Source organism: Salvia hispanica, chromosome 3, assembly GCF_029641045.1.
Source record: "Salvia hispanica isolate PSC_SH4W2 chromosome 3, Shi_PSC_v1, whole genome shotgun sequence".
NCBI lineage: Eukaryota > Viridiplantae > Streptophyta > Magnoliopsida > Lamiales > Lamiaceae > Salvia > Salvia hispanica.
In genome coordinates, this window is record NC_142694.1 from 43381379 (window position 1) to 43406519 (window position 25141).

Consider the following 25141-nt stretch of genomic DNA (forward strand, 5'->3'; position numbering starts at 1 on the left):
TTGTGTCCTTTCACATATCAGGTAAGATTTAGATTGTATCTAACTACATTAAAATCTAACATAGTATTTTAGCAGAATCCATGCTCAAATTGAATGTGTGGCGAGGTTGGCCTCATATTGAATCTCATGTTAAATGTGAAGTAAGCGAAATCAACTTATATGGAGTACCTAATAAGTCATTCCATATATCTCATAATACAATCTAACATAGTATAGAAATTGTCGAATGTGTCATCAAATGCTATGAGACATAGGATCAGAGATCGAACATGAAAATAAAATATTTCACCTTAAATGCCTAGTGAATTACTCAGAAATTCGAAAAAAAAAGGTAATTGGGCATGCACACATGACACATCTAAAGTTTGGATAATGTTAAATGAAACATACAGTCTCATATTTTCACATAAAATCAGGGACGGATCCAACATGTATCAAGAAGGGGCAAATGCCCCTCCTCCATTTTCCTCACATATATAAAATTTATATAATATAAAATTTATTTAGTTTAATTTCTCACTAATTGCCCCATCTAAAATACTTGAATTTTGCCTATATATATTTTCGCCCCTCCCTGTATAAATTCCTGGCTCCGTCCCTGCCTAAAATAGTTTCTAATATTGTCAATCCATATACATTATTGAGAGATAAAGATAGTATTAAAGGGCAACAAACTTTCGATTGTGGGATTTAATTTTCTATACTATGGATGACTATTTGGGCAATTTGAGTGGATAATTATTGAATGTCCATTGGCTGCCAATGATTTTCAGGATTGGATGAAAGGCAGGGGAGCATTATTCAATTTTATGGTCTATAATGGCTCCATTATTAGATTTCCATTTCAATATAAATCTACACTAATATCTTAATAAAATATGACCAACGTTTTCATTTAACAAGAATGACAAATCTTGAGCAAAATAAAGATAATTATGAGATTTTGCAAAACGAGTTAAAAAAGTAAATGTAACCATTTCAATATAAATCTACACTAATATCTTAATAAAATATGACCAACGTTTTCATTTAACAAGAATGACAAATCTTGAGCAAAATAAAGATAATTATGAGATTTTGCAAAACGAGTTAAAAAAGTAAATGTAATAATTAATGCGGGACGGACGTAGTATTTTATTGTAAAATAGAGGGCAATACATAAATTGTTGAGTAATAAAATATACTACTACTCCATAACGAAAGAAAAAAAAAACTTCAGATCTTTGTAAGTGGGCCGAAATCTTAAATGTGGTACCGATTTCTATAACAATTTCTCAAGAGTCCAATAAAATAAATCATGCACATTTTACTTATAAAAAAATATAAGAAAATATGATGCAAGAAATAAAATTGCTTGAAATGTACTGACAATTAAGTATCAAGAAGATATACTTGAGACCCTAGTGGAAGAAGAAAACATAAACAGTTGATTTAGAAAAACATTAAAAATGGTCTATAAATGAGTTTTAGGGATCTGAGCCCTTGTAAATCCTAAATACGTACAACATCATTAATTTTCCTACCAAAGAGGACCACTATAATTCATTTTCCGAATTAAATTGCATGCTACATTAAAGATTTTAATCATTGTCTTTGGCTGTATAGCATAGCAAAGTCAAAATCGTGATGTTGCAAGTCCCCATTCCCCTATTTATATCCAAAGTGATAAGAAAATCTCAGTTGGGTGACTAAATAGTTGGTTTGATTATAGGGTAAATTGTCAAAAAAAATTTAGAAAATTTGATCAAATTTTAGTTTTGTTTCGCAACTTTAAAAATCAGTTAACAAATCATAAAATTTGAAATTTGTTCTTGATTATCCTATGACAAGAAATTGGGATGAAATTGTATCTTGATTATCATATGCAGACAATGCCACTAATAAGTTAAATGATGTTGTATCTTCATAAGCAAAACATCCCTGTTTGTTTGAAAAACTGCATCAATATATTAGATGTAGTCAATCATAATTTTTTGCTGTGATATAATTGAGAATAAATTCAAATTTTAAGGTGATTTATAAAGTTGCGGGATGGACTTAAATTTGACCGAATTTCATGATTTTTCTGATAATTTGGCTTTCAATATAATATGGTACAATTGGTGTGTGAGAGAGAGAAAACAAAGGGTTGTGACTAGAGGAAAAAAGACCTTTAAATGGACCACCCTATAGAAATTCAAGATTTGCATAAGGTGGGATTGATGTAGACTAAGAATAGTGTGGTCCTATAATTGATTCATAAATACTAATTAATTGGGTGTTTGATTTTTGTTTATTTTATTGGACTGCCTGCTCCTTCTGTCACCTCTTTACCTTGTTAAAACCATACTACCATTAATTAATTGGACATTTCAAGATTAAGCATTTGGGCTAGATATGGAGTGAATTTTGATACTCCATTAAGGACTTTTCTTGGGCCTTTATTTCTAGCCCAATTATTTCGTGAAAAGCAATGCCTTATGTAGCAGTAGTACTAATATTTTTTGATTAATTCAATTTGATCGAATTAAAGTTATGATACATTGCATTTGTTGAATTACAAAATTAATAAAATAAAAACCATAAGAAAAATGCAATTACTGAATCTCGTGATTCTAAAATATAGGTTTATGTTAGTTGAGAAATTTTATTGGCCAAAATTAGTCAAATTAAATTAGTACTACATTTCAACAAAATATATAGCTATTTATTTGGCTAATTAAATAGATGATTAGGAAAAATCAAATTACTAATTAGCGATGCAATGCAGCGTGACTATTAAATTTATGTTCAGGTGTAAAGGTAAAATTTAATTAGAAATCTACGTGGTAAGAAATGTGATTTATGTGAATAAACTTATAATGAGTTAGAATAAGGAAAAAAAAAAAGAATGATGATATTCTAGACACACCACCACTTCGGAAAGGAAAAATAGAAATAGAATCCCCTAACCTATTATTTATTCTTCAATTTGATCTTATTTTTGACATTTAAGTGCTCAAGATATGTGGTGTGCCACAAAAAATTTCATCTACCAATGTATTTTACTATGATTAGCTTTGAACTAAGTTGATAATCTAATCCATCAAATATTCAAATCATATATTTTGTCAATATACACAAAATGAATCTGTAAACTAAACAAAAAATATGCAGTGTGGTTTCTGCAACAATTTCATTGCCTGTAAATGAAAAAATTATGTTCATCTTCTTTCAATGGCAATAGATAATGTCAAGAATGCTTGTGCCAAATTATAACAAAAACATTACAAAATGGTTATGTCAGCACCAGCTACAGAGCCTCCTTCGTGGAGGTGAGCGCGTTTCAAAATAATTTTAGCTGTTATGTATCCGGAATTTAGACCGGAGAAGGCAAAAGGTGGTAACAGAAATACCACGATGGGGTCAGACAAAATGCTCCGTAGGATACTCATTTTCATATCCATTGTAGTCGTAGTATAGCCTCTCCCCTTTTCTGATGTCACGGCTTGCAATCAAAAGAACACGACACTCACCATTGACATCAAACCTCAAACACTTCACATTTTGCTTCTTCTTCCCACCCCTGAGTCAGAGAGATGTGAATGTCAGCAGAGGTCACTATAATGCTTATTATTTCAAGGGATAAAAGAAAATTGACCAAAAACCAGCGAATGAGACAGTTATTCAACTTTTTTCAGTCATATATAGGAATATGCGAATAAGTATTAACGTACTGCACATGGTTGTTGATTCCATTGATGAACCGAGCAATGTTGCTTCGCTTATCCGGACAGATAACGAGACTTTTAGAAATGTCAGCAGCAGTGAGAAGAGTCATCATGCTATCACCATCATCATGCTCTCGATTTTTCAGGAAATCGACATCTCCAATATACTCAGTGATTATTGTCAAATCTCGAATGCATCTATCTGCTTCCACAGTGAATCTATTCCAATCGAGAAAAGAAAAACAGTTAAGGCTTGCAGCATTACCACAATAACACAGGAATGAGCATGAAAGAATACCCACCCTTCGCGTGGATCAAACACAACCATAAGAGGTGGCCATTCACCTCGTTCCATCATAGTCTTACAGAGATTCAGAGTTTCTGTGTCATCTTTTGACATAACCTAATAATTCAGGAAATGAACAGTGATTAAAATGCCATTACTAAAATTAAAAACTAACAAAGCAGATTGTAATATATCTAGCTAATGACAAAATGAGGTATGAGATTTCGTATGGAAGGGATATCAAGGTCTATAGACCAAGTTGATGATTGCATAGCATCCCATTCTCTTGAGACTAAATCTTGTTTTTCTTGCAACGAATAATCTGACCAACAATCTTAATTCCAGACAAGATAGATAAATAGCATTTGAAAGTACCTGCATTCCATCTCTTTCCAGAGTAGCACAATTTGCTGATCTTGGAGCCATGCCCGGAATATAAGTCAGCTCATTGCTGAATTCCGCCCCAGTTGCATTCAGGGCTGTAGCTAAAGATGCCATCTGTTCCAATCTCCTATCAGAATCCTCCGTTGGAGTAAAAGGCAATAACTTCCTTCTCTTCTTTGACATCACTAAGCCACCAGTTCGCCTTCTTTTTTTTTTACAGTCTAAGGATGATAGACAGAGAACGCATATCATTAAGAGCCAAAAATTCTAACAACTATATGAAGATGTAACCAAGTGATGCCTTTTACCTTGACTGAGCTTTTCGGCAGGTCGTGAAGACCTTTGTATGCGGAAAAAATCAACTATTTTGGTTTGCACAAGAGTCAAATCTGCAAGCCAAACCAGCCTAATTATAATGCATTCTCATGATCTAATACAATCAATAACAACATAACAACCTGGAAATTGGTATTTTTTCCAGCCAAGTCACATAACATGGCCAAGAGAAATAAAATACTACAAGAACAAACCACAAACATGACAAGTTATGACTTGAGAACTGCACAAAATTACATTCGATCATTTCGATGGAGCTTGTTAATGACATGTAAAGCTTTGTACTAATGCCTTCCTGTTGCAAATTCATATTTAGCAGAAGATACTGATCAGTTCCTAGGGACTAAAATCTGTTTAAAGACAAAATCAAGTCCCACTCAGAAGCAAAACATACACTGTCCAATAGAAAAACAGTGATTTCTCATAAACCACATGCCAAAAGTACCAATCATGCCAAGTGTTGAATTCTAGTAAAGTGATGCGACTCTAAAGATGGATAATGTTTCTCAATAGTCAACAGAGAGTGGATAATGTTCAAAAGCACATACTCTAGAACAATATAAATCAAAATCAATAAAATGTAAACAATCTCATTGGAAATAGCACAAAACTAAACTCTAAAATATGCATAAAACATGGCAAAAAGACCTATGAACAGAATTAACACAGTAGTAAATTACACTCCATTTCGCAACAGACCTACAGAAATCAATAAGTACATTGAAAACAGCAATAGCCAAAGGTAGATATGTCACTCAATCTCAATTTCATTGCAAAATGTATACTTCCCCTTGCGAATTAACGATTTTCCGAGCAAAAGGTTGAATCTTTACACAACTGGGAAACTCAATTTTAAGAAATGACGCAAAAAAACACTAAATCAGCCCCAAAATTCATCAAAATAAAACGAGACCAATAAACATACTTGGAGGATTTTGTTGATTGGAGCAAGAGGGGCAGAACCAGCTGCCTCTGGGCACGGCGACCAGAACCGGCCGGAGGCAGAAGAGGTGGAATCCACGGTCACATTCATCGCACAACAGGAGCTCCGACGGGTACTCGCCCGACCCGCATTTCTCGCACTGCGTGTCGCTGTAATCCTCCGATTGTCGCTTCTTCGATCTAGGCCGCTTTTTGGGAGCGATCTTGGCGTCATTAGCTGGCTTCGGAGCCTGGGTCCTCTTCCTCAGCGACGCCATTCCAATGGCGTGGAGAATTCAAGGAGGGAGAGAGAAATGGAGAAGAATGAATGAGGGTTTTCGCATTTGGTTTAAGAAATGGGGGAATTTAAGGGAGAGAAAGGGGGAAAAGCTGTGTGCGCGGGTAAATTGATTTTCGCGGTATTACTTGCTATTTTAGCGCCCAATCCACGTGTCGTGACGGACTATTATTTCTAGTAAATTGTGATTTCTCTAAATTTATTATTAAATGTAAATTATGTAATTTGTCTTGTTACGGAAAATGGATATAATTGCTTTTTTCCAATTCGGTCTACTTTACCTTTTCTGAAAAGGTCGAATATCAGGAATATTGCTGGTGGATAAAGTCGTATTTAAGAAATGAGAGAAAATAAATGAACACTATATATTCTTAATTACAATTACTATTTCCATATATTTTCAGACACAAATAAATAGAGATTTCAAAAACAAAGAAAGCCACATTAAATGGATGGTTAGTATTTTAGGTTATAAGTTTTAAAACTATTAAATAGTTCTACTAATTTAATTACGGTGGTGAACATGAATACAATGTATTTGGACAAGTGGAGCATATAGTCTTATTTCATCGACATGAAAATAAATCAATACTCCCACCGTCCCATTTTAAGAATTCCAGTTTACCATTTTTGTTTGTGTTTCATTTTAGGAGTTCCAATTGAAATATTACATAAATGATATTAGGCCTCATATTCCACTAATATTTTTTCACTCACATTTTATTATAAAACTAATATAAAAAAGTAGGACTTATATTCCATTATTTTTTTTCACCAACTTTCATTTACATTTTTTAAAATCCAGGTCAAACTCAATCGAAACTCTTAAAGTAGGACGGAGGGAGTATTATTTATTTCTTGAGAATATATGTATACTATAGTACTAACTTTTTAAATGCATTTTCACGATACATTATTTTATCGTTATGGCATTTTTCCAATAATATTTGTGTGCTAACAACTTTGGCGGTTGAAAAGGTGCTTTTGTAACGAATAACAACGTCAATTATAGAGTGGCTTTAATTTATGGGAATCTTTTGTTCTTGGTTGATAAATATTTTTCATAAAACAAAATAAAATGAATTTCGTCACTGGTTAAAAACCCATTCCTAATTATTTTGCCATCATTAATAAAACTTCATTCATTAATAACCCACAACTTATTTTTACTTTATGCGGCTCACTGCGTATAATCCTTTTCTCATCAACTCGATTTCACTAGGACACATGAATAATTTTTTATATAAATAATTTTTTGGTAAAAATTGTTAGTATAGGAATATATTTAAAAAAATAATAAAATAAAAACTTAGACCCAATCAAGCCCATATATCCCAATAATGAGTCAATATTGATATTCAAACTTTATTGATGGAAGTAGAAACACAAGAGCAATCTATCCACCTAGTCACCGCCCATGACTCGCCCGAGTTCGCTCACCTGACTCACGCCTTGACTCACTCCTCCGTCATCGGACTCGACGCCGAATGGAAGCCCAATCGCCAGGCCTCCACCTTCCCCGCCGTCTCCCTCCTCCAAATCGCGTGCCGACTCGTCGACGCGCCCGAGTCGCCGGTCTTCCTCATCGATCTCCAAACCATTGACATTCCCCCGGTTTACGAGCTGCTGAAACAAGTGTTTGTAGCGCCCGATGTTTTAAAGCTGGGGTTTCGATTCAAGCAGGACTTGGTTTACCTTTCGTCCACGTTTTGCGACCGCGCCTGCGCTCCTGGTTTTGATAGGGTGAGTAATTTTTGTTGCATTTTCGGTGAAATCATTGATTTGGTTGTTGATATTTGATTTCGATTTATTAACCATTAATTAGGCAGTAAATGATTTGGTTTTTGTTATAAATTCGCACATTATCCAATTGTATTGTGTATTGAGCTATTCATGTTTGATTTCAAGCTTCCGCTTTGAAAAATTGTGAATTTCTTTGAATAATCATGCATTTGCAGATAGAACTATGACGAATTTGCAAAGAGATTAAGCACTTGTTTTGGTTTTGCCTTATGATAATTCTTTGCTGCATTGAGGAGAAGTGTGTGAGAATTAGCTCAATGAGTGATTTGTCAAATTGAGATTGTGATCATATAATGTTGCTGGTTACAGTGTTTGTGTTGTTTTGAGGTTAATGGATTATCTTGTACAGGTCGAACCATTTATCGACATCAGTGCAATTTACAATCAATTACAAACGAAGCAACAGGGACGAAGGACACCCAAGCAAACAAAGAGTTTGGCAACAATCTGTGAAGAAGTTTTAGGGATTTCTCTCTCAAAGGTGTATATTGTTGTCGATTGAATTATAAGATACGTTGTGTTGTATTAGCTGGATTATCGGAAGTAGATTTTATAATTTGTATACTTTTCCCACTGTTTTTCAGGAACTTCAGTGTAGTGATTGGTCGCAACGTCCTCTAACAGAAGAGCAGAAGAAATATGCTGCTGCAGATGCTCATTGTTTGGTCGAGATATTTAACGTGTTCCATGCAAAGGTTGTCAGAGAAGGTTAAGGCTCCTCTGATTCATGTAAACATTTGTTTGGAATGCCTTTATGTGATGCTACATGATACTTGTTTTGAAACAAGTTTGATATTTTTTGGTGGACGACTTGCATTCGTCTGTTTAAGTGCTCATCTTTGTTTCTTCTTGAAGTTTGTGAAAGAGTTTTGAACTTATTGTAAAGAAAACTAATTAACTTTGCTAAGTTGAGAGCTGATTATGCATATAGAAAATATTAGTACATCGCTTTCACTCTAATCTGGATGATCTAATATTTTTTATTTTCTTGCATGTTTGGAGCAGGAAAATCATCTCAGCCATCTGAACCGGGGTTGAAGCAGATGTTCCAGACATCAAGTGGGGATAACATTGTAACAAGAGCCACACTTGTTGAAGCTACCAATATGATCCGCCCAACTATGCCTGAATTAGATAGCATACAGACGACTGAGGAGGCTGATTCCATGAAGTCGAACAATCTTAATAAACAAGTAGATGATAGCTTCTTGTGGGTTGTCAGGAAGCATGGTGATAGAATATTGTTAAAGGATTCTGACCGGAAGCCCAAAACTTCCAAAAACAAAGCTAAAAAGAGTGTATCGAAACCCAAAACCAGTGAAATTATAGAAGACTGGCAAGGCCCTCCTCCATGGGATCCATCTGCAGGAGGTGACTCTTGCCCCAAATTTCTGTGTGATGTGATGGTACGTGATTACTTATATTAGTTTAAACACTGTATGATATCCACAGCAATTTTTTCTGGTTATATCATACCCTTATATTCTATATAAATAATACTAGCTGTGTAAGATTTCCGAATGCTCAAAGTGCGAATCTGATATGAAAAACTGTCAGGTTGAAGGTTTAGCAAAGCATTTACGTTGTGTTGGGATAGATGCTGCAATTCCGCATTTAAGGAAGCCTGATACAAGGTGCATTTCTCACTAGTATTTTATAATGCATTTTCTCGAAAAAGCCATAGAAACAACTATCTTATCTTTTGTTACGTAGAAATCAGAAGATACGTGTACTTGACTAAATCTTCCATTTATTTTCACCAGGGACCTAATTGATCAAGCACAAAAGGAGAAGAGAGTGCTCTTGACTCGAGATGCCAAGATTCTAAGGCATGAATATTTGATAAAGAATCAAATATACAGGCTAAAAAGTCTCCTAAAGAATGACCAGCTACTCGAGGTAACCCTTATGTACGTCCAATGTAGTGGCTTGGTCGTCTTAACATGGTCTTCTTGAGATCTACAGGTGATCGAGACATTCCAGCTTAAGATTTCTGAGGATCAATTAATGTCGAGGTGCACTAAGTGCAATGGGAAGTTCATCCAGAAACCTTTAACAACTCAAGAAGCCGTTGAAGCTGCCAAGGGATTTCAAGTGATTCCAAACTGCTTGTTCAACCGAAATTTGGAGTTCTGGCAGTGCATGGACTGCAATCAACTTTATTGGGAGGTAACATATCAGTCGTTGTTAGTTAATCGTTGGTATCAAGATTGAGGCGTTATGTTCTGCTCTATCAGATATGTCACCAACACTTGTGAGGGCAGCACTTCTAATATTATACGTACTTTATTTTGCAGGGTACGCAGTATCATAATGCAGTCCAGAAATTCATCGATGTATGTAAGCTAAACGAGCAACCTGAAGGTGATGATGCTCTGTAAAGTCGACCATACTCTTTCTTCGTACCAAGCAATTGTTGTCATGTTTGTATGCCATGGTTCATTAGTTCTAGCAAAATTTTAACTTAAACTGCTACGGTGCTCGTCTTTTCTCCTTTGTAAACTTAGAAAAGGGCGTACGAACTAGAAATTTCATGAAACCATCGCTCATACACGTTGATCCTGCTTTCTCTTTACAGAGTTGTGCACATAATTTAGAATTTACACCTTCACTATGTGATATTTGAGCAGAATTGAAAATGCTAAAGCTAGGCATTGTAAGAGTGGTTGATTAACATACTACTTGGAATAACTGCAGATATTTTTTAAGAGCGTCTCCAGTGGGCGGTGGCGCCCCTCCCACTAGCCCCTCCCACTAGGACTTCCCACAAAACTGCCTGCCACGTCATCACTAGCTCCTCTCATTCCACTGCTACATCACTAGCCCTTCCCACTGCACTAGGACTTCCCGCAATTATTCAATTTACGGTTTATAATTTACGGAATTAAAATGTCGACACGGAATACGGGAAAATTCAAAAACTTCATTAAAAAAATTACATAATTTAAAAAAAATTACATATTATCCTTGGCTTTCACTTCTCCTCGTCCTCGTGCCCGTCCTCGTCCCCGTCGCCCGTGCCGCTGCCGCCTCCGACGTGCCCGTCCCCAATCTCGACGCCATAATCATCAATGGGTGGCATTCTTAAATCGCGGCGACATTGATCGACCACATCCTTGCACAGCCTTTTGTACACAGGATCGTGGGTGTTATACTCCCTCCGTTCCATAGTAATGGAGGCAAAACTTTTCGGCACGGAGATTAAGAAAAATTGTGTTAGGTGAATTAAGTAAAGAGAGAATAAAGTGGAAAATGAAAAAGGTAGAGAGATGAAGATAGAAAAAAGTAAGAGAGAGTAAAGTAGATGTGGAAAAATGTGTTGACTTTTACTAAAAAGGGAAATGACTCTATTGCTATGGAACAGACGGAAATGGAAAAACGCCCCTATTACTATGGAACGGAGGGAGTACCACTTACTCGTGCTCTGCATTAGGGTCTTCGTTAGCTGCACGCGGGCGAGACGGTCGTTACCTGGGTCTTCTGGGGCCTCCGATTCGACCTCGTAGGACCCGCTGCCGCTGCCGCCTCCCCTCACCATCCGCTGTGCAGCCTTTTGCCCCATCGGGCGACGACGGCGGCGGAGTCTGTTCGTGGTAGCGGGGCCACTTCCTCGGCTTCGGGGAGCTCGTGCGAACCAGCACTGCTGCTGTACTCACCGGAAGAGTTGATCTTCGTTCGCTTCCAGCCCGAGTCGACACCCACAGCAAACTTTTGCGAGTCCTTGACCACGAGAAAGGCCTCCCATTGGTCAAACTCTTTGAACTTCAATTCTTTGTCGGGGTAATGGGCCAAGGCTCGTCTCCGGACATCATCCTCAGACATGCCGCTGGTTGCCATGCGCATGTTGTTGTGGTAGATGGCAGCAAAACGACTGAGCTTAGGCCTCAACCGAAGCCACTGTTTCCGGCATTGCTCGGAAGTGCGAGCCTTCGCCCCAGACAATTTGCAGACGCGGTAGGCCTCACTAATGCGATGCCACAATCGATCAACATACTGGTTCGGCCCGACATAGGGATCCTCTACTACACCGACCCAGGCCTTCGCAAGCGCGGCATTTTCCCACACGGTCCAGATCATCCTCCTCTCCTCCGCCTCATCCTCACCCTCCTCCTCTGCCTCTGCCCCCGTGTGTTCGAGGAAGAGCTCGGCACTTTGCCCTTGCCCCTACCCCCGCCCCTACCTCCGCCCCTGGTCTTGCCCTTGCCTCTGCTCCTGCTCCTTGCAGCAGGCTCCGCCTCATCGGGAGTCTCACGGATCGGTGATAGCCCCAACTCCGCTCCCAGCTCCTCAAAAGAGAAAGTCTCGATGCCGGCGTACTGAGTCTCCGGAACAGTACTAGGGGAATCGTCGGCCAACAAATCTATATATGGGCGATAGACAGATTCCCTAGGCGTCCTCGGCCTCCTGTGCTGCATCGACCCACCCACCGCCATATTTGGCGGCGTACCGCCCATCCCCACTGCTCCGGGCATCATCCCACCCACCCCGTCATATTTGACGGCATACCGCCAAACCCCGCTGCCCCTGGCATCATCCCACCCACCCCCGCCATATTTGACGGCGTACCGCCCATCCCCGCTGCCCCGATCATCATCCCACCCATCTGACTCATCAACTGGAACATATTGTAGAACATTTGGGGATTCATCCCCCCCATCCCCGGTATTTGGGGATTCATCCCCGCCATCTGGGGAGTCATCCCCGCCATCTGGATATTCACCCCCGCAAAGTTTCCCTCTGTTCCGGTGGGAATTGGGGGTGTGTTTCCGCCGCTCGTGGTGGGGGAATTCCTATTGTACTCCATTGTAGTAGAAATGAAATTTGTAGATTTAGAGAGAGAAACTTGTCAATACAAGTGGTGTGAATGAAATAAAGTTGGGGGAGCCCTTTTTATAGAGTTTACAAAAAAAAAAAAAAAATTACAAATCTCGGACGTCTGACCTTCGCCACTGTGGCGGACATCCGATCGGACGTGCAAACGAGGGGCGAGCCCATGGGAGGGGCACTCGGGACGGGCGTGGGCAGACGTCCCGCTCCCTACGGCGGACGTCCGGTCGGACGTCGGCGAGGGGCGACCGGGACGTCCGCCGATCGAGACGCTCTAGGTCAGAATGATGCTTAATTAATCTTTTATTTCAACTGTTATTTTATGCATTTTCATAACAAATGATATTTATATCTCCAAGAACTAGATAGATAAATTAAAAAAATGTGACAGTTGTTAATTCATGACATAATTACTCGGTTTCGAATTAAATGAGATATACTAATTGGTGTTTAACATAAAAACAAGATTCCAGACTTGATATTCATAAGTTTACAAAGCAAATAATCTCAAAATTCCTCATTTAATGTCCATGGTACTTCAAAGTGAAAAACACCAGATTTATTGACAAGTTTAATTTTGAACCAATTTTAAGAATTGATGAAGTCACATGTACATCCCTCAAAAAACTACCATCGAGAAAGAATAGAAAGCTTCAACTCTTTTTATCTTCTTGGTTGCTTTCAAAAGAAATATTTGATTGTATAGCCGATTTTTTTTCAAAGGAAGCAAAGCAGGATATATGTTATGAAAAATTTTAGTAACGTTATACACAGACGAGTACGTGGTTACACCAACAGAGACAAAAACTCAAATCTATTCTACAAGATCTAAGATCAGGATTACAAAATGTTATCTTTTAATATAATGATATTATAAGAGAAGGAATGGAATGGCAATAGGGGAGGGGAGTGAGAAAGAAAGGGAATATGCAAAATAAACTCAACATTTAATTTTTTCGAATATGAATATTATTTATTTCATGTCATTTTCCAATTTATTAGTTTGCCGTGTTATTTTTCAGTCTTAAACACCAAATAAAATTAATATTAAATGCGACTCAATATCTTAAAACATGCAAACCTATCTATAAATAGACATGTAAACTTAATTACATACTCTTTGCAACCTATATGATAGCTTTCAAAACCGATCGAAAGATTGACCTATCTAATTAAGTAATGCACTTTTGATAAGCCAATATTTGTGATCATAGATATCTTGGTATTCTGATATTATTGTGATCATGGATAATTTTAAAGTATTCTTGAATTTATATAGAGGGAGCGGAAGGTCAGTTGAGCTAAAATATTTATATTCTTAAAGAATTAGAGTAATTGGACAAATAGGAGAGCATTAAATCAAAACATGAAAATGACGCAATATAGAAACAAATCTATACAGTGATTAAAAATACTAGGAATAGATGGTAATTTAGAATTAAGGGATAAGAGTTATCCAATATTGGCTCGTGTAAAGGTTAAAACACAACACTCTTTCAAATAATAAATAAAAATTTATTCAAACTATCACCTATGAATTTCACTATTCAATAATATTTAAGAATATATTAAAGACATATTTCAACACAATTATACGAGAACCCACACTTCACACCACCACTCTTTTGTAAACAATAGACAAAATAGCCTAATGCTTATATAGAGGAGAAGAAGTCGGTTTATTTTGCCGACTTATGGAAATCCAGAAGCAAGTTTCTAGCTAATTCTAATATTATAATAATTTTAATATCTCCTCTATATTGCTAATTAATTTGATTTCTTTTACTCCACCAATGCTGATTGGTCTAGAAAAGTCTAGAAGTCGGATACAAATTTTAATAAATTTATTGAATATTTTGATTTTGGAATGAATTTGGAAGGAAGTTCGTAAAAAAATAAGGAACCTTTCTTTTGCATCCTACAAATGGAAAAAATGCCAATTATCAGTGTTTTTTTTATGTTGAAAACGCCTAACAACATTGTTGTCTTTATAAACACCAATTTGATTGGCGTATTTAAAATTAACATGGTAGTAAAAAAAATACATGAATATTGAGTTTGCCCATATGATATGGTGGAAGAAGTTAAGGGTTTTGTTGCTTCAGCATGAGTTCAAATTCCACATGGAGCTATTTGAACTCCATTTTGTTCTAAACACGAGTGAGTATCAGACATTGAATAGTGTTCGGAAATTGTTTGAATTATTTTGTATAAGGAAGCCGCGTTTTTTGTTGAGGAGAAAATGTAATATATAAGTATTTAGCAAGTAATAGCAAAAAGAATACAAGTTGGGAAGTAAAACTTAATTTATCCTAGCCCAGTGCCCTTTTAGGTAGGAGCCCAATTTTGATATGATTTGTTAAAACGTGGATGATGCATATTACTTTGAGTAGTAATATGGGGCCACCATTATTTAAATGCATAACTAAGATTAAAATACGTAGTTCACATAAAGGCGTTTTAGTTCATAAAATGGATTTGAAAATACGAAGTGAATCAAGATGTAATCACATTTTTTGTACTTTTCACTAACCATCACAATTTTGTACCAAAAATGCACCTAAGGCATGATTTGAAATCGCTAAATTTATGTGGATAAATTTCAAAATATGGTTGATTTCAGAATCTCTCATTATTTATAGTGGATATGACAGACTATTTATTTTGATGATTCATAATACGTGCAATTCGAAATCACAAAATTTATATTGTTAAGTTCAAGATATCTCATTATTTATTGTGGATATGGTGATTATTTTGCTTTGTAGATTTATCATAATTATGAGTTAAAAATTTAATGATATAGACTAACTACATGGCATGATAATATTGTGTATCTCACTAATTATTAGTATTTCACAAGTGGGAGTTGTAGGAATATAAAGATTTAAACTATATGAGGTATTTTATTTTTATGAATGAAATAAAATCTTGAAATCGAAAAACTTTCCAAATTGTTCTATGATTCATAATAATGTTTAATCTAAGCTATTATACACTCAATAATTTAAAAAAATTTATATTCCGGATGTTCATTAAGGATTTGATGAGACCTAGTATAAATATAAAATATGTACGAGTGATTTATGTCCTTATTAGGAATTGATTTGATTTATTTATGAACATGATATTTTGTTTGTATCCCATGTATTATAAATGTATATGTAGATTATTTTACAATAGAAAATCACTAAAGAAAACACAACATCTCTTTCGAATTTTATTTTCTTTATTTCAAGCTTTGCGTCGTCGTGATAGGCGAGGTCTGCCTTCTCCTACCGACAGGTATCTTCACAACTCATGAAAACTCTCTTGTTCTTTATCTCTAACTAGTATCATACTTGTGCGATACACAGAATATGATATGTTAAAACATTAGTTTTAAATTTTAAATCAATTAACTAAATTTAGAATCGATATTAATAATGAACGAAATAACTGAACAAAATTTTAGTTATATAATAACTGAACATATATAAAAATCAACATTGCAACATAATAAATTTGAAACAAATAACAGAATATAATGTTCCAATATTAAATCATGGAATAGAGATAAAAGCTATCACAAATTCACAATAAATAATTAAACAAATGGGTAATTATTCATAAATTTTTTTAAAAATCTTTGTACACTACATGAACTTTATAATCAAAAGAACCATCAACCTCGTCATTACAAACTAAAACCTTTCATTCTTCACAACTCGTCACTCTCTAGTAGAACTCAAAGGTAAAATAATTCGTTTCCCTTGTTTAAAGTCATTCATCTCACCTGAAACTACAATTAAATACTACCATAACTTTAAAAAGGAACAAAATTATAATCAATCACCAATATGCATAGCAAGTTTTGACAATTTGTATAATTTTCAATAAAATTAAATTAAAACTAAAAACAAATTACATTCAATTTTACCAATAACAGTAATATTTTCGTACAACTCAACCTAGAAATTGGCCGGTTATAGTTTCAACATAAATTTTATAACATGGATCAATTATAAAGTACTAACATAAATAGACTAAAAATCTAATAATTACTATTAAAAATATTATTATGATTAAAATATAAAAGAAAAAAATTGTGGTAACATCATCTAAAAGATATAAACATAGCAATTAATAAATAAAAGCAGAAGGAAGAAACGAAAATATAATTAAAAAGAAAAATTATCAATAAGTTCATATAATATTAAAAATATATATAATGTTTTATCAAAATTGATAAATGAATATGGTGAAAGATACGAAAAATATAGTTAAGAAAATGGAAAGGAATGAAAAACATAATTAAAAAATGAAAAGGAGCGAAAAATGTAATTATAAAGAAAAAATAACAATAAGATCATACTATAATATCAAATATATACATATACAATGCTGTTTCAAGATTGATTTCTACAGAAAATAAAAAGTATATCTATACAATATAAAAATATATTATTAGAGTTGTGATCAATGTCGAACCCTTCTTAAAGACCGAACTAGAGACCAAATTTGGGCCACTCATTTTTCTTTATCTTATGATTATTATTAATTTAGAATTAATTTAATATTTTATTTAAAATTTTTTAAAATTTTAAAAAAAAATTAGAAATTTTTTTTAAATTTTTTTTTTTTCGATAAAAACTTGTTGGAGTAAATAATTAACTATATTCACTACATAATGAACTAAATGAATGTATGTTATGAAGTAATTTTGTCGCATTCATTATATACTGAATTTACTTCAACTAAAAGATAATTATGTCATAACACATTATGAAGTAATAAACTAATAAAATGAAATAATAAACTAATGAAATGAAGTAGTAAACTAATGAAATAAAGTAATAAACTAACGGAATGAAGTAATAGCATGACTGAATGAAGTAATAAACTAACGGCCACGAAGACTAAAATCATTCAAGGTATTCATCCAACAGATTTGGCTCAGTGTTGTGTCGATTTTTGGGGGGTGTACTATTATTCTATAAAATAATCTATAAATACGTAATATTTTTCTGAGACCAAAACTCTGGTCGGTCGTTACAGATTAAACTCATGGTGTGTCACATCAGTTAATAATTATGCTAAATGATTGGCTGACAGTGTCGTCGAGTCGGAAACTGTCAGTTTTGGTTTCGAAGTGGACGTTACTACTCATCGGCCGATAAGAGATATGGTAGTAGCGATTTCTAGATCGAAACTGCATGGTAGTAGTTTCTAATTGAATCCAAATCGAATGACGGTTGTTTCTGTTCAAAATCGATGAATTTTGGCGGTATCGAATAGATTTGAATTTTTTATTTAATAAATAGAACATCAATTAGACAAACGTGATTAAGTTCCGACCAATATTGACAGGTTACCAGATTATTGAGTTAATGGTCGTTTAAGTTGTCGTTTTTTTACCAATCACAACTCTAATTTTAAATTTTCATATGTCATACATTTCTTCATGAAGAATAATAGCTTAAGAGTAAAGATTCATGTACTGAGTAAAATATAAAAGAACATCAATTAGACAAACGTGATTAAGTTCCAACCAATATTGACAGGTTACCAGATTATTGAGTTAATGCTCGTTTAAGTTGTCGTTTTTTTACCAATCACAACTCTAATTTTAAATTTTCATATGTCATACATTTCTTAATGAAGAATAATAGCTTAAGAGTAAAGATTCATGTACTATTATTTATTATTATTTTTAAAATAATATTTTAAAAATATTATTATGATTAAAATATAAAAGAAAAAAATAGTGGTAACATCATCTAAAAGATACTCCCTCCGTCCCCCATTACTTGACACGGTTTGACCCGGCACGGGTTTTAAGAAATGTAATGGAAAGTGTGTTGAACAAGTTGGTGGGATGTGAGTCCTACTTTTAAAGTAATAGTTTTATAATAAATGTGAGTAGGAATGAGTTAGTGGAATATGGGGCCCACTACCAAAAATGGAAAAAGTGAAGTGTGTCAAGTAATGGGACGGACCAAAATGACAAACTGTGTCAAGTAATGGGGGACAGAGGGAGTATAAACATAGCAATTAATAAATAAATGCAGAAGGAAGAAACGAAAATATAACTAAAAAGAAAAATTATCAATAAGTTCATATAATATTAAAAATATATATAATGTTTTATCAAAATTGATAAATGAATATGGTGAAAGAAACGAAAAATATAGTTAAGAAAATGGAAAGGAATGAAAAACATAATTAAAAAATGAAAAGGAAAAGGAGCGAAATATGTAATTATAAAGACAAAATAACAATAAGATCATACTATAATATCAAATATATACATATACAATGCTGTTTCAAGATTGATTTGTACAGAAAATAAAAAGTATATCTATACAATATAAAGATATATTATTAGAGCGGTACTAAACTAATAGCATGAAGTAATAGCATGACTGAATGAAGTAATAAACTAACGGAATGAAGTACTAAACTAATAAAATGAAGTAATAATATGAATGAATGAAGTGATAAACTATCGGAATGAAGTAATAACCCTAAATCCAACTGAAAGATTATTATGTCATAACACATTATGTAGTAATAAACTAATGGAATGAAGTAATAACATGACTGAATGAAGTAATAAACTAACGGAATGAAGTAATAAACTAACAGAATGAAGTACTAGCATGAACAAATGAAGTAATAAACTAACAAAATGAAGTACTAGCATGGATAAATGAAGTAATAAACTAACGGAATGAAGTAATAGCACGACTGAATGAAATAATAAGCTCATAATAATAACATGACTGAATGAAGTAATAAACTAACGGAATGAAGTAATAACCCTAAACCCAACTGAGATAATTATGTCATAACACATTATCAAGTAAAAAGTAATGGAATGAAGTAATAGCATGACTGGATGAAGTAATAAACTAACGGAATGAAGTAATAAATTAATAGAATTAAGTAATAAGTTTTTATCGAATAAAAAAAATTAAAAAAAATTAGAAAAAAAATTTAAAAAAATTAAAAAAATCTAAAAAATAAAAAAAAAACGTTTTTATTTAATAAAATATTAAATTAATTGTAAATTAATCATAACCATAAGATTAAGAAAAATGAATGGCCCTAATTTAGTCTCTTGTTCGGTCTTTAAGGGTGGATTTGTGGTTATATATATATTTTAAATCCTTTTCAATATTTGAATTTTAAAATATCCAAAATGGACCATATTAAAAATCATACGTATTTTCAAGAATATAACTGTGCTACCTCCTAATACCTCTAATATATGTATCATTTTGGGCTACTAGGCCCAAGGATCTAATGGGCTTTAAATTTCTCTTCTTCCCTATTTTTAATTTTATCATGATATTTTAAATTTATTAGTAATATTATTTGTATTTTTCTAAGTGGTACCAATGGAAGAATTTTTGGACATATATAGTGCTACACTCTTTTTGGCTCTGTCACTAATTGAGAGTTGACATAAATTTGACATCCTATTTTGCCGAATATGTGACCCGGTACACTTTAGTTTCCACTACTAATATTTTACTGATTTTTAAGAAAAAATGAAGACTTATACGCCAATTCATACTTATTAATACAGACACTTCTTCTGCAACGTTGTTATTCTTTTCAATACTTATGTGTGGCAAAAACTCAATTAACCTCACACCGTCACATACTTCTAGTCCAATAATTTTAATTTTATTTTTATAATCATAATCCGCTTAATATCTATGATACTAATTACTAATATTAAATTCTAAATCATGAAATATGGTTGATTTTGGGATAATTTCATTATTTATGATGGGTGTGGTGATTACTTTATTTAGACGAGGGTTTTGATCTATAAAGACTACATTTAAATACAGAAACGCAGAACAAAGTCATACGTAGGGCATTTTTATGTCATAGTTAGTTTATTTTTAGGTCATGCTAACAAAGCATTACCTAAAATATTTTTAACATGATATAAACTCAAATCTTATAATATGACCTAAAAATACTTAATTATGATCTTTCGTGTTTTAGGTTAATTATTGACCATTAGATCATCTAATTCCAGGGCCAAGATTTGGGCTACATTTCTGGATTTAAATACATTCTTATTTTGATCATCTCCCATTGTGATGATACCAAATTACGAAATATGATCAATTTTGGGATATCTAATTATTTGTGGTGGATATGACGATTATTTTCTTTAGATGATTCATAAGAATTTTCAATTCCAAATCAATAAATATGGTCCATTTTGGATATTTCGTTATTTATGGTGCATATGGCAACTGTTTTATTTGATGATCTATAATAATATTCAGTTCCAAATTACGAATTATGGTCGATTTTGGGATACCTCTTTACATGTTGTGGATGTGATGACTAGTTGATTTTGATTTTTGATGACCATAATAATGTTCAGTTCCAAATCACGAGATATGGTTGGTTTTGGAATACATCTTTATTTATGGTGGATATGAGTACTAGTGTAGAGAGTCTAGAGTATGGTCTCTTTTATTTGATTTTGTAGTTTTTTCCACAAAAATTGACAAATAAATCACCATCCATGATCCATATTGTAATTTCATTTTGACAAGAAAAAGTCGATCTTTCTCTTTAAGGAATTCCATTTGCAAATTAAAGGATGTATAAAATATAAATATAAAATGTACATATTAATAGGAGTAACAAACAGTGCTGAATTTGCTTAACGAAACATAAATTATGACTTATTTTACCTGTTTTTCTTATAGTCAACATTAATTAATTGTATTTAACACAAGATGTTGGGATGAGGTGGGATAAAGTAGACATTGATAGTTGTATTAGTATTTATTAAAATAAAACCATATATTAATGTGTGGTCACTGAGATTTTCTTCCAAAACTAGTGGGCCCTCTGCAAATATTTTGTAAATTCCTCATATGTCATGAAATAATCTCTTTTTGAAGCACCATGTAATTTGGTAAAAAGCATTGCTTGTTTTGTAAAAGTGAATACCTGCCCCTCTCTTCATCTTTCCTTCTTTCTATTTTTTAAAAGAATAAACAATGCTTTTTATTTTGTCAAATTAAAAGTTATTGATATTTACTTGTGTTGTATAATTGCATCCTTCATGGATAGAGTCACTTTTTCAGAACGAGAAAATTGTGATATGTTTGGTCATTTTCGGATTCTTTGATTTTAGGACTGAAGTTGATGAAAATGGTTTGTATTTAATGTGCAACATATGACGAAATGAATTTGAATTGTCACAATTACAAAAACTATATATACAAAAATATTGATATTAAATCTAAATTTTAAGTGATGTTTCACATGAACACTTAATATCATCTTTTGAATATATATCTGTGAAATCAGTGCTAGGATATTTCACGTGGTTGGATCCAAAAGATACTGGAGTATTTATAATTTATAGTAATTTTTTTATAAAATATTCTTAAAATCAAAACACAAATAAAAGTGAATTAATTTAGTGTCACTTTAACAGGCCTGAAGAATATTATTTCTATTGTAACTCGACAAAAGACTTGGTTATGTGAAAAGTTTTAATAGGAGATAAAAATTCAAATCCTCAAATCTAGCCATTTCAATAATAGTAGTAGTAGTATATTTTTTTCAAAGTACTATATTTATCTCATTAAAATTATTAAACGAATTTTCAAAATTTTTGGGCCCAGACCTCCCAACTTATCATGTAGCTGGGCCAATTAAAAGAGATCGATTATATAACATTTAGTAATGTAATTTAAGTGTCAGTCCATCTATAAATTAACAATTAAGTTTAGAATATAATTTTATTAGTAATATATACTCCAGTTAGTATTTTTTTTTACGTATATACCTTTCAATAAATGTAGCTAGTCTCGCAAAATCTAACAATTGATGCAACATGATGCAAATTCCCGATTCATTTAAAATTTGGACCAAAATACCTTTGTCTATATGTGCTCTTTATTACTCTGTCTTTTTTTATGGGAGAACCGCTACTTCAACTGTGGTTCATTTATTTCTGTTACAATTCTCCTAATAAAAATCATTAAAGTACTTTGTGATAAAAAGTTATTTGTCACGGCATATATATCTGTGCTATAAAAATCCTTCTAATTATACTATTCCCTCTATTTCATAAAAATAAAAATAATTAGAAAAATATAGATTTTGATACATACTCCTTCCGTCCCGCTCAAGATAGCACGTTTTCCTTTTTAGTTTGTCCCAACTAAGATGACAATTTTTTTTTTTTTTAACTTTCTCTCTCCAATTAATACACTCAACCACTTTTTTAGAAAAATATAGATTTTGATAGTAATTAATAAAGTAAAAGAGATCAAGAAAGAAAAAAAAATTACTACTCCCTCCATTCCATACTCCATAGTAGTGAAGCCGTTTCTTTTCGGCATGTGAAATAAGAAAAATTGTGTTAAGTGAGTTAAGTAAATGAAGAATAAAGTAGAAAATGAAAAAGGTAGAGAGATAAAGAGTGAATAAAGTAAGAAAGAATAAAGTAGGTGAGAAGAAATGTGTTCAGTTTTAGAGCATCCACATTGGTGCCCCGTCCGTCCATGCCAGCGGCAGGGACACCGCTCGTCCGCCAATGCAGCTTGTCCGTCCTTGCCAGCGGTAGGGCGGCGCTCTTAGCTAAGAGCACGTCCGTTCCGCTGAGCAGCTCGACGTGGCGGGCTGTGTTTGGCCAACGACTTAGCCATTGGAAAATTCATTTTTTTATTCTTTTTTTTAAATTTGAATTTAATTTAAAAAATTATTTTTAAATAAAAAAAATATTTTCTCACTTCCCAATAAATTATATCCGATTTCTACACACTTTTAATTATTTTTCAATTTTTTCCGCCAAAATTCACTTTTAATTATATTTTAGGATTTTATTTATGTAAATTTTATTTTTTAGGATTTTAATTATGTAACTTTTATTTTTTTAATGTATTTTTATATTGTAGAAATGTTTTTAGTAATTGAAGTATTTAAATTGAATAATAGAATGGTGGGACCTTTGAGCTTGTCCTTGCGGAAGAGCACGAATGTGAGTGTTGTGCTCTTGTCTAAGGACAAGGAGTAAAAGTGGGTCTGGGCCCACCTCCGTGCTCTTATTTAAGAGCACGAATGAGGATGCTCTTACTCCCTCCATCCCTGAAGAGTATGCATTAGTATTTCTTTTTTCATCTTTCCCCAGAAAGTATGAACATTCCCATTTTAGAAAACTCTCTTCTCTTTAATAAAGTGTGACTCATTCTCCACTAAAAATATTTAAAAAACTTTATCTATCTATCTCTCTCTTACTATACCAATAATGTATTAAAACTCGTGTCGAACCAAAGTCCATACTCTTTAGAGCACACGTAACGCGGAGGAAAAATTGGGCCAGACCGCACCTAGGGTCCGGTTAGGCTTGGCGACGTTGGAGCATGGTTCGTTGCGGCCTAGGCCGCGCTCGGTGACGCAGTAGCGTCCCGGGGCCACGCCCAGGGTCCGGCCTGGCCAGCGATGGAGCTTCCGGGGCCGTGACCCAGTGCGTCCCGGCTTGGCGTTGGAGGGGGTTTGAGCCGGTCCCGAACACCAATTTCTGTTTTTTTTTTTTTTTGCCATTTGGAAGATGAAGAAGAGGGAGGGGGAGAGGGGCGATGGTTTTGACCACTTTGATTTTCCAATTTTTAATTCTTTTGCATTTTTATTTTTTTTTTTGCATTTGTTTTATGTTCTACCACCTCCGTCCCACTTAAAATGCAACATTTGGGAATTGACACAAGATTTTATGTAGTGTTGTTTTGTGAGTTAATGGAGAGAGAGTAAAGTAAGAGAGATGAAAAAGTAGAGATAGAGTTGTTTCTATTTTAGGAAACGTTTCATTTTTAATGGAACAACCAAAAAAGGAAAACTTTTCATTTTTAATGGGACAGATGGAGGAATTTTTAACTTTTTTTAGTTTATAATTTATTGTTTTTTTAATTAAAAATAAATTTCTCGTGTTATAATTGTTCAACATTTTCAATTTTTACAAGTAAAATATGTTTGTGAATAATGCACTTTAATAGTTGGGACCTGGATGGGGCTTGCAGGATTAGAGGAGTTGTGGCCTGGAACTCAAATTTAGGAGAATGATGACGTGAATGAGACTTGGGGCCTGAATCTGGACCAAGGTTGTGGATACTCTTAGGAACGGAGGGAGTACTAAAAAAAAATGACTTCACTACTATAGAACATACCAAAATGGCAAAATAATTCCACTGCTATAAAACCAATGGAGTACTCCCTCCGTCCCATAAAAGTTGAGTCGTATTCCTTTTTAGTCCGTCCCAACAAAGTTGAGTCATTTCATTTTTTAACTAAAGACAAAACATCTAATCACTCTTATTTTATTCCATCATTTACTTTACTCTCTCTTATCTTTCCTACTTTTTTCATCTCTCCTATTTATTTAATATAAGTTCTTAATCTCCATGCCCAAAAGTTTTGTCTCAACTTTTATGGGACGGAGGAAGTACTAGCTAATGGAGAGTGGAAGTCACCTCGTTATAAATTATGGAAAGTGAAATGACGAAAATAGCCCTCGTTTAGCATTGAAGGTTGCAGAAAGCAAACACACACAACCGCCAAAGGGAAAGA

The 25141-nt window shown here is 33.7% G+C and overlaps 2 protein-coding genes across 2 annotated transcripts; one reads left to right on the top strand and one right to left on the bottom strand.

Annotated features, from left to right (window-relative positions):
- Positions 1-3117: 3117 nt before the first annotated feature.
- ATXR6 (TRITHORAX-RELATED PROTEIN 6) lies at positions 3118-6005 on the bottom strand. Its single transcript, XM_048112579.2, has 6 exons — positions 5621-6005; positions 4668-4748; positions 4351-4580; positions 3992-4092; positions 3696-3908; positions 3118-3544 (listed from the first exon to the last, which is right to left on the bottom strand). Exons 1-6 carry the CDS (start codon positions 5892-5894, stop codon positions 3385-3387), a joined length of 1059 nt encoding a protein of 352 aa, XP_047968536.2. The 5' UTR covers positions 5895-6005; the 3' UTR covers positions 3118-3384.
- A 1260-nt stretch (positions 6006-7265) lies between these two features.
- Positions 7266-10292, top strand: LOC125211433 (3'-5' exonuclease domain-containing protein). The gene is made up of 8 exons (XM_048111223.2): positions 7266-7657; positions 8067-8198; positions 8302-8425; positions 8723-9123; positions 9275-9351; positions 9481-9616; positions 9683-9886; positions 10015-10292. Exons 1-8 carry the CDS (start codon positions 7286-7288, stop codon positions 10096-10098), a joined length of 1530 nt encoding a protein of 509 aa, XP_047967180.1. The 5' UTR covers positions 7266-7285; the 3' UTR covers positions 10099-10292.
- Positions 10293-25141: the final 14849 nt, after the last annotated feature.